Here is an 11325-nt window from a genome sequence, read left to right as displayed (position 1 = left end):
CCACTGAACCTACACAATATACTCGTCCATCCTTACACAACCCCCGATCCCTTACCTCATGGTTCATACACCTGTAATAGACCTAGATGCAACACCTGTCCCATACATCCTCCTACCACCACCTACTCCAGTCCGGTCACTAACATCACCTATCTCATCAAAGGCAGGTCTACCTGTGAAACCAGTCATGTAATTTACAAGCTAAGCTGCAACCTCTGCACTGCATTTTATGTAGGCATGACAACCAACAAGCTGTCTGTTTACATGAACGGCCACCGACAAACTGTGACCAAGAAACAAGTGGACCACCCTGTAGCTGAACAGGATGCCAAACATGATATCCCTCGTCTTAATGACTGCTTCACAGCCTGTGCCATATAGATCTTTCCCACCAACACCAGCTTTTCTGAACTGCACAGGTGGGAAGTTTCCCCGCAATACATCCTACGTTCCCATAACCCTCCTGGCCTAACCTTCGTTAGTCACTGTCCTCACCCATCCAGCCCCCTCCCTGTTCCCATTCCAGCACTGCACAGCCGTCATTTCACCACCACACCCAGTCTTTTAATTTCTTTTATTTCTCTCCTTTCTGCTACTTACCCCCTCCCCCCTCCGCACCTTCTCTCCTGCACTCCATCTAAACTGCAACACTTGACTGTCCGCCACTCCCAACATACTATCCCTCCCCCTCCCCGCCCCAGCCTCCTCCTTACCACCACCCAATCGCCACTCCCATCATGCACTGGTGCTGCTGTTCGCAGTGTGGTCTCAGTTCTCCGAGACTGCAGATGTGTGTGCAAGTCGTGTGTGTGTGTGTGTGTGTGTGTGTGTGTGTGTGTGTGTGTGTATGCGCACATGCATGTGTGCGCGCATGTGTGTATGTGTGTCTACTGCTGACAAAGACCTTAATGGCCGAAAGCTTTAATTGTGTGAATCTTTTTATTGTGCCTATCGCGACTCAGCACCTCCGCTATATGGTGAGTAGCAACTTTCCTTCTCTGGTATTGTTACATTGAAGTCCTTGAAGATGTTCTTTAAATTTTGGAAACAAATGAAAATAGAATGGGGCAAAGTCAGGGCAGTACCTAAGATACTGGACGGACTGTGAACCCAAGGCATAGGATCGTTGCAGATGGTGCAGTACCTGTGTGTGGCCTGACATTTTCTACTGAAGGAGATGGTACTCCATGTGTGGAGGAACTACTTGGATTCATACTTTCAGAAAGTCAATTACCACACACTGTTTCCGTACACCGACATAATTATGTTGCACACCGCAATATGGTACAATTTGGAGACCAACAAAGGCTTGCAACTATCTCAATGAAATGGGAAAGTCAACTGAATAATATGCATGACATTTAATACCTCGAAAGAGATAGAGGGGCTGACCAGTACTTAGCTCAGTACAGCCAATAGATACACAAAACAGAATAGAAAATTTACTAGCTTTCAGAACTTTGTTCCTTCGTCAGGGAGCGGAGAGAGGAAAAAAAGGGGAAGAAGGGAAAGCGGATTCAGTTACTCACAACCCAGGTTATGAAGCAATAGGGGAAAGGTTAACAGGGAGGGTAGCAAAGATGGAGGCATGGGTGTCAGAGGGAATCCAAAAATATTCTACTGTAAGTACTGTGCCAGCTTCAAACCAAACCAAAGAGGATGCATACATACTTCTGAAGCTGGCAAAGTATTTGCTCCTGAGTAGTTCTCACCCCAATATCCAAACTATTATATCTCCGGAACAGTTTACCCATGAGAATGCCATCATTAACTCATACTGTAGAGCTGCATGCTCTCGGGTAAAGTAATGGATGTAGTTTCCTCTTGATTTTAGTCATCAGAAGTACCAGCACAGTACGGCAATGTTGGCTGACATTACATGGCGATATCAGTCAATCATCCACACTATTGTCTCTGCATCTATTAAAAAGTCTGCTGGCCCTCCTCAGGGACCACAATTGTCTGGCCTGTCAACAGATACCTCTCCATTGTGGTTGGACCTACAGTATAGCGATCTGTATCGTTGAAGGATGCAGCTCAAATGCAGTCCTACTGTGAATTCTGTTCTCAAACACAGAATGAGTTGGTTGACATTTGTAAGCAGCTGAAAATGGCCTTGACTATTGTCAATGATTGGCAGCTGCTGTGAGTCAGAGTGTTGGAAGACAGTCACATGCCTGTGGTACCTGTACCAAAGGTATCAAATACTACCCACTCCTGTAGATCCTGTTTCCTCTGCAGAAAGTATGGGATCTGTCATTAATCTTCCACTTAACTGTAAGTGGCATTTCAATAATAGAGCTAGGCATCCTGTACAGAGTGGAAAGGGACCAGAGAGGACTCAGGGTGTTGTATCGATCCCCCCAACCAACAAGTCTGAGGTGCTGTCTTTCACTGAAACTGAAATTGGGCCAGTGGGACCCACATCAGCTGTTTTGGGGAAACCTGTTTTGTCCAGTGTCAAGAGGATGCAAACACAAAAGAGTGGTAGTTCAAATGTACAAATGATGGTACCTCTCAGGGAAATGGCAGCAAGGGAAACCAGGACACCAGGTGCATTCAGTGTGTATGCTCAGGACCTCATTCAAGATGCTGAACACGTTGTTCCAGCCGTCACTGAGGGAACACAACCAACCAACTGCAGACCGTGGTGCATGATGGAACAAATGATGCCTGTCGTCTGGGCTCCGAGGTCATACTTGGGTCATTCCAGTGACTGGCAGAGAAGGTTGGGAACATCAACCTTGCACATAACAGTTTCAATGACGCACAAAACTTCCAGCGTTGTTCCAAGAACTGATCATGGCCCTTTGGTTCTGAGTTGAGTGGAAGGACTGAACAAGACTTTGAAGGTTCTGTTACAAGCTGGGCTGCAACTTCCTGGACTTGAGCTATAAGGATGAGAAATGTAGGGTATTCCTAAATGGGTCAGGTGTGTACCACACATCAGAGGCAGTTACTCAGATAGCTGACTGTTTGTGGATGCACAGAAGGTTTTTTCCAGATTAGGCAACTCTCCGCCCAATCCAAATACAAACAGCTGTAGGAAACTCAGTAGTATTAGTGAAAGATAGTGGAAATGCCATCCACAGGTGAGAACATTAAAATCCTAATGGTTAACTGCTGAAGCATTCGCAACAAATTGCCAGAGCTTGAAGCACACCTCAAAAGCAGCGAAGTTCACATTGAAAGGATAATCTCATGGTGTATTTGTCGCAGTAAACAAGAAACATATCCAGCGAGAAAGAAACTGAAGCTACCTGTGAGGTTGTTTGGGCAAGACAATGTATCAGGGTGGGGATAAAATGATACTGCATCCTTCTATTGCCCACGACACTCATCTCCTTATGTAACCAAAAACCTTAGAGAAAACCTCAGGTCACTTGTACATAAGTTCCCTAACCATACTGTAATCATAGGTGGAAGCCTTAATCATGCAACAGTCCACGGGGAAAATTACAGTTTTGTTGGTGGTGAGTGTGATAAGACATCCTGTGAAACATTACTAAATGCCTTTGGTAAAAACTACCTAGAACAGATAGTTTGGAAACCCACTCATGATGGAAATATATTGCAGCTAATGACAACAAATAAACCTGACCTCTTTGAGGATGTCCCGTCTAAATTGGTGAAACAGACATTGCCATGCAATAGGTGTAAAACAAAGTGTAGGACTACAGATAGGGAAATGCTGAATGAACCAAAATCCGCTGTCAGGAGAAAACTGCATGAAGCTTTGAATGACTACCATTGCAGAATACTGTTGAATGATCATTCACAAATCCTAAGAAATTCTGGTTGTACGTAAAGGCTGTTGGCACCAAAGTTAGCATCCAGTCTCTACCTAATAAGACAGGAACTGAAACAGAGTAGCAAAGCAAAAAGCTGAAATGCTTACCCAAGTTTTCAAATGTTACTTTACAAAGGAGAACCCTGGAGAATGGCCACAATTTAATCCTAGTACCACTGAAAAGATTAGTGAAATAAGAATGTGCCTGTGGTGTTGAGAAACTGCTGAAATTGTTAAAACTGAACAGAGCTCCAGGGCCTGATAGAATCCCAGTCAGATTCTATACCGAATTTGTGGCTGAGTTAGCCCCTCTTCTAACTATAATCTAATGCAGGTCTCTTGGATAAAAAACCACGCACAGTTCTTTGACAATTAGCACCCATTATACAAGAAGGGTAGTAGAAATGATCCACAAACCTACCGTCCAGTATCGCTGACAATGATTTGTTGTAGAATCTTAGAACATATTCTAAGCTCAAACATAATGAGGTATCATGGATTCCAAAAACATCAATCACGTGAAACCCAACAGGTACGTTTCTCACACGATATACTGAAAGCTTTGGATCAAGGCAGGCAGGTAGGTGCAGTGTTTCTCTATTTCCGAAAAGCATTTGACTCAGTACCACACCTACACTTACTGTCGGCAGTACAATCATACGGGGTCTCAAGTGAAATTTATGATCGGATTGAGGACTTTTTTGGCAGGGAGGACAAGCATGTTATGTTAGATGGAGAGTCATCATCAGATGCAGAAGTAATTTCAGGTGGTGTGTTGGGATCTTCGCTGTTCAGGTTGTACATTAATGACCTTGCACACAATATTAATAGTACTCTCAGACTTTTTGCAGATGATGCAGTTATCTATAATGAAGTACTGTGTGAAAGAAGCTGTATAAATATTCAGTCAAATCTTGATAAGATTTCAGAGCAATGCAAAGACTGGCAACTTGTTTCAGGTGTTCAAACATGTAAAGCTGTGAACTTCACACAAAGAAAAAAAAAGTAGTAGCCTATGAGTATAACATCAACAAGTCACTGTTGGAATCAGCCAAACCACACAAATACTTCGGTATTACACTTTGGAGGGATATGAAATGGAATTATCACATAAGCTCAGTCATGGGTGCAGGTGGTAGACTTCAGTTTAGTGGTAGAATACTGTGGAAATGCAATCAGTCTACAGAGGAGAGTGCACAGCAATTACTTGTGTGACAACTTCTAGAATATTGCTCAAGTGCGAGACACATACCAAATACGACTAACAAGGGATATTGACCATGTACAGAGACGGGTAGCAAGAATGGTCACAGGTTTGTTTGACCCATGGCAGAGTGTCACAGAGAGACTGAAGAAAGTGAAGTGGCAGATTCTCTAAATTTTCAAGAACCGCTTTAAATGATGACTCTAGAAATATACTACAAACCCCCTACATATCACTCACATGCGGATCATGAGGTAAAGATTACGATAATTACAGCACATATAGTGGCATTCAAACAACCATTCTTCCTGTGCTCCATATGTAAATGGAACGGGGAAAAAACCATAGTAACTGCTACAATGGGACATAACCTCTGCCATGCACTTCATGGTGGTTTGCAGAGTTTAATGTAAATGTAGATGCAGAAGCCACCCCACTAAGACCAACGTGAGATCTGCAGTTCATGGTTTTTTTTTTTGGGGGGGGGGGGGGGGGCGGAGGGTTTGGACTAATAAAAAATGAGGTTCTGAACTGTTTTTACAGTCACTTATACGGTTTTCGTCACTCAATCTTATTAAATTAATTAAAGTATTTTAACACATTTGTTAATATGTCTCTCAACTGCCCATCACTTCAGCTAAACAGCGAGTGGTTACAGTCTCTCCTAGCATACACCACACGAAGCACTTTTTGTGGTACCAGTTACATACTGGAACCGGGAACACTGAAGCCTCCGATCCCCCCCATCTGCTTTGAGACCCATGACATCACAAATATGGCGGAAACTACCATAAACCACGATTCCAATATGGCGCATATAAAGTCGGTACGTACACATTATGAGGACGAAAATACATCAAAAAACAAACACACACACTTTCCACAAAAAGCCTAATGACACTAACGGGACAAGCGCGGGAAATGGGGTGTTTTTGGGTGGGGGCAAACTAAATATAAACAAATTTAGACACCCACCCCCATACAAAACCACACAAAATGACGAAAAAAAAAAACTACATCACAAAACTCTCCCAATACCACTAAACACAATATCATCTGGAATCGGACACTTCTCTTGACCTATATAGCTCAACAGCAGCTCTCGATCCCATAAATTAGGATCAAACACTTCCCTTGGCCTATATAGCTCAAAAACATCTTCCGATACCAATATCAACATACACAGCCAGACATTGGGATAGAACACTTCCCTTGACCTGCGCACTGTTAATTTTATCCGTCCTATCCATTCCTGAACAAAAACAACAACCGATTAATTTTACTAAAATTACCACATGATGTACAGCGAACAACACTAAATTAACCTTCACACAAAATCGTTAACTCACTGAAACGAAATTCAACTACGAACACAGCTGACACTCGAACAATTCTGGATAATGAGCAAAAGCAAACTGAGCCCATTACACCACACAAACGAAAACCCTGAACATACCACCAGAGTGCACAACAAACCACAACACGACGACATCTACAAACACGCCACACTCACAAACCAAACTCCGCGCCGTCATGACATCACACACGACAACACCCTCACATCACAGGTCAAAACCGACATGAGGGATCGGATGCTTCTGTCGACCCTTGGAACCACCTCCCGTTCCAATATTTTTTTTCCCCGGTATATTTATGGTTCAAATGACTCTGAGCACTACGGAACTTAACTTCTAAGGTCATCAATCCGCTAGAACTTACAACTACTTAAACCTAACTAACCTAAGGACATCACACACATCCATGCCCGAGGCAGGATTCGAACCTGCGACCGTAGCGGTCACGCGGTTCCAGACTGTAGCGCCTAGAACCGCTCGGCCACCATGGCCGGCGTTTATTTATGATATATGTATATAATATGCATCAAAATACTCATCAGAGACTTATCTATTCTGAATTTACCTTACTATTTTAGTTTTTATGAAAAGTATGTTAAGTATGGCAAAGTGCATTTAAATAGGGTGTGGTCATAAACATAAGGTTACACTAGAGCTCACTACGTTACTAAAATCTTTATTTGACTTTTACATTTGTTGGCTTCGTCAACTCAAACTGTCTCCTTTCATACTAACCTAGACCTCAAGCTATGCTACAGATCATTCTGTCACCAGAACCACACTTTTAGAGGGGGTCCAATATCACATATTAGAGATTTTCTACTTTCAGTTGATACAGCTTAAAAATATCCAGTAGGGCCTAAAAGAAGTGTGTAATATAAATTATATATTTACTTGTATAAATTACATAGCTGAATTTGGCAGTGTAAAATGATTAAGGCACATTGGAAGAGGGTTTATGTGGATAGGCAATGGGAAGGCAAACTGTCAAGTGACAATGTATAAAAAACGTTGTCATTAACAGGGCTGTACCGAGATTATTTTGCCATTTATTGGACAAACCTCCAGAATTTACATGATCTTAATCTGCTCACACATAACTGTCAAATGTATTTCTGAGTGCTCTGTTCATACAGAGTGAAATTTGTCATATACAGCATCTGCTCCATCTTTATAAGACTTCAGGTCACTCCTCTTTCTCATCCAGTAACTGCTGATCTTCGCAATATTGTACTTGTCTGTACAGCAGTACTGTAGTTTTGAACAAAGCACTTCCAATTTTAACATATTTATGCACTTGTAACCCCTGGATGTTACTTCTGGTGCACATAGCATATGCTATGAAGCACAAATTACAACAGCATATAGATGCAGCAATGCCAAAGATAAGAGAGTGCTTCCAAAACAACTACTCCCAATAGTGCATAGTTCGTAAGTTGTGTGTAGCAGCAACAAACAACTGTGCAATATTACTTCCCTTCAGTCTTTAAATTTCTTTAATTAGGGCTAGCGAAAACTTTTTGTGAGGTACACGATGCTTATGAATTACACGGGTGATGTAATCTAAAAAGCAGAACCTCTACTGTCCAAAATCTTACACAAAGGTGCTTCATGTGAATCAGAACACAGATGCTTCATAATAATAGTCCTTTAGCAACTATTAATGGAAGATTGCCTTCTTACGATCAACATATCATTTTTGGTGATTTTTTTGATATCATAATCTTCACCGAAGTTTTACTTTAAAGACAAATATCTATGTGCAATCTAAGGCGAAACTAATTAAAGCAGGTGGAAGGTCTAATGAAGAAAACATAGCCTACTTCCCAAACAAAAGTATTGGATATAAATAAGAGTTTATTTCTTGGTATCTATATTTCTCGTCGTCTGACATAGCAGAATCTAGGATAGAACCGCCTGATAACAGCTGTAAATAATTCGAAATCTGATTAACAATCTTGGGCTGGAAATTTCTACCGTACCTCACTTAACCTAAAACACACATTATTACAACGTGAACATTTGTACGTGTTGCCTTACTCATAATTAGACATTAATTCCGTAGAGCTGTTTGAAAGCTACAAACCTGTCTTCGAATGGCACCCAAATTATCTGTGGCATATTGTATTGCCTTATCTATTTCTGATGGATTTGTTTGACTTTTATTCTCTCGAAACGACGCTCTTATCCTTCTCAGGGCATAGGTCCTGAAACAATCGTAAAGACAGGTACACTTAGCGATAAGAAAATCATGTCCCTAGTTTAACCTTAAGAGATTTTTTAATGCAAAACGTGATTCATCTTCAAACACCATTGTCTGCATAGTGCACCTGTAATTATATGATGGAAACTTCTCAGCTTCCCTCAACATTGTTTTGTATAATTTCAAAACAACATTCCTCGTACTACTCATTTTAATTCTTTTCAGCCGGGTAGAAAACACATGACTACCGATTTCTATCGTTATCTATGGAAAAATTTTTGTGACTGCAAAATGTGTTTTGCTTACTCTCTGATTCTGAATCACGATTCTATAGTATCTAGCACTGAAAGGGAATCATGTAATATTGCTATTCAACGTAAAGGGCACAAAGCCAGTAACTGAGCAAATTTTACAATATTGTTTTTGGTATGAAGTTCCTATCATTATAGGACTTATCACGTTTCTTTCCATTTTCTAATTTTGTCACATTCTTTTTTTTATTTTTATTGTGTAGAAGGGTTCTCCTGAACGCTCGTATCTAGTATTCACACGAATAACTAAAGAAGTTTGGAGTAAATTTGGGTGTTTGAAGCGACAGGAAAGTGGCTGTAGACTTCGCAATAATATTATCTTTGAGAAGCGTAGTTTACTAGTTTAGTGTTTACGATGGATTGGAACTATGAGTATGTTTCGAACTAACATTTTGTGAGAAATAAATGATTAAATAAAAAAAACTAGCTCGTTTATTTCTATTGAAAGATTTCTCAGAAATGTTGAGCGTGAATTGCCAAGAGAAACTCCAAAAACTCGATTGCCAACTCCTAAACAAGGTAACTATACAGCTCAAATGCCGCTGTAAATTCACCACAAAAGTAGTTTATGACATTGTATTGTACTCAGTTTGATAGATGCTACATCCAACAACAGGACTGTTAACACGGCAAAATATGTATCTATTTCCATACTTGGCAGCCCACTGCAATGCCAGTGGGTGGTACTTCCCGTTAGCCATTGTACGTAGAGTCCTCGTTTCGTAACAGTTCTTGAAAGTTTTTTTGTGAGCAGGTTTTAACTGGGTAGTTGCCGATGTACAAGCGTCTGCCAATTTAGATTTTCAACATTTTCATCACAATTCATGGTCTCATTTGCTTTACCTGCGATTGAGCCAGTGTGAACATACCATTTCACATCCCTGCAAATTATTTGATTCTAATTGTGACTCATCATTATTGTAGTCAAAAGATTCTGTGTTTTTGCTTATAATACCTGGAAACATTTTGGAGGAATGTGGCGGGGGGATGGGGAGTGTTAATTGTCCATTGTAAGCAGATCCACTAGAGTTACTTACATAGACAAAGCAAACTTCACCAGCAGACATCAATTTTGCCAAACCTTATAGTTAGATATGCCTCATTTACCAGTTATGGCTGGACAGACTGCATCAGAATTCTGTAGGCTATATAGATTTGCCCTGTCAACAACTTTTTGTATAACATGTTAAGAAAATTGTTTACAATAACAACATACATATAATAGATGAAAATTATTATTTTGCCCAATCAGTTTGATCACTGTTGAAAAATTTTCCACTGGAGTGTAATGAGTGCTGTTTCAAACCCATTACAATTTTCCTTTTGAACAACGCTAGTCATAGACATTGCAATTCTTGAAGCAGTGTGTTTATACATCTAGAATGTAGATTGCAGTTTATTCATCTCATAATGTATAGTTACAAATCAAAAATTTTTGTACTGGAGACACATCCTATTACTTTAAAAAAAAAATAAAGTTATGATAATGCATTTCAGCAGGCATTTCTGCATTTTTACACATGAACAATTTAACAAGTACACATCTATATAGATACTCCACAAACCACCGTATGGTACATGGTGGAGGGTCAACAGAAGCTTCCGATCCCACGCGTCGGCTTCGACCTGTGACGTAAGGGTGTTGTGTGTGACGTCATGACGGCACGGAGTTTGGTTTGAGTGTGGCTGTCTCCAGTTCTGTTTTATCTTATTTTATTTACTTTTCTGATCTGTTCGTTCTATCTCGTGAGATTTTCTTTTTTTTTAATTTAAAAACACTTATTACTTATTTTAATTATCTGTTTCCTCCAATTTCTGTTTTAGTTTATTATATTTATCTTTCTGATCTGTTCGTTCTATCCCGTGAGATTTTTTTTAAAAAAAGACAAAAAACACTAATCAGCTACTGAAGCGTCTTTATCTTCTATAGTTTCCAGGGGTTACGACCCCTGGGGAGGTGGGTGGGTATTCATGCATGGCTGTCTTCACTTACACGTTGTAGCTACGCAAGGCGTCTAAATTTGTTTATATTTAGTTTGCCCCCACCCAAAACACCCCATTTCCCGCGCTTGTCCCGTTAGTGTCATTAGGCTTCTTGTGGAAAGTGTGTGTGTTTGTTTTTGTTTCCGCCATATTTGTGACGTCATGGGTCAAAGCAGACGGGCGGGATCGGACGCTTCCATATTTCCCATGATGGAGGGTGCCCTGTACTGTCACTAGTCATTTTTTTTTCCCATTCCACTCGCAAATAGAATGAGAGAAAAATGACTGTTGATAATTTTTAGAGCAACCAATGGATACTATCTTGTCTTCCACACTGGTGATAGCTTGGTATTTGGCGTTCCTCTTGTTGTGGGTGTCGTCATTATACAAGGTGTATCAAAAAGAATCATCAGATTTTTAAAAAATATCATAACTATTATGTTGTTTGAGGTATGTGCGTGAACAATATACTGTTGGAA

General features: G+C 40.5%; 1 protein-coding gene across 1 annotated transcript in view; it reads left to right on the top strand.

Moving 5' to 3' along the window:
• Positions 1-9172: 9172 nt before the first annotated feature.
• LOC124802704 (COMM domain-containing protein 8-like) overlaps positions 9173-11325 on the top strand; it is a 58640-nt gene continuing 56487 nt past the window's right edge. Inside the window, exon 1 of the mRNA XM_047263657.1 lies at positions 9173-9382. Within this exon, the coding sequence (XP_047119613.1) occupies positions 9323-9382 (60 nt within the window). The 5' untranslated portion in view covers positions 9173-9322. The remainder of the gene's footprint in view (positions 9383-11325) is intronic.

This window comes from Schistocerca piceifrons, chromosome 6 (assembly GCF_021461385.2).
Source record: "Schistocerca piceifrons isolate TAMUIC-IGC-003096 chromosome 6, iqSchPice1.1, whole genome shotgun sequence".
In the NCBI taxonomy this organism is placed as follows: domain Eukaryota; kingdom Metazoa; phylum Arthropoda; class Insecta; order Orthoptera; family Acrididae; genus Schistocerca; species Schistocerca piceifrons.
The sequence above is the reverse complement of the archived record's forward strand: the minus strand, read 5'-3'. Positions and strand labels throughout refer to the sequence as shown.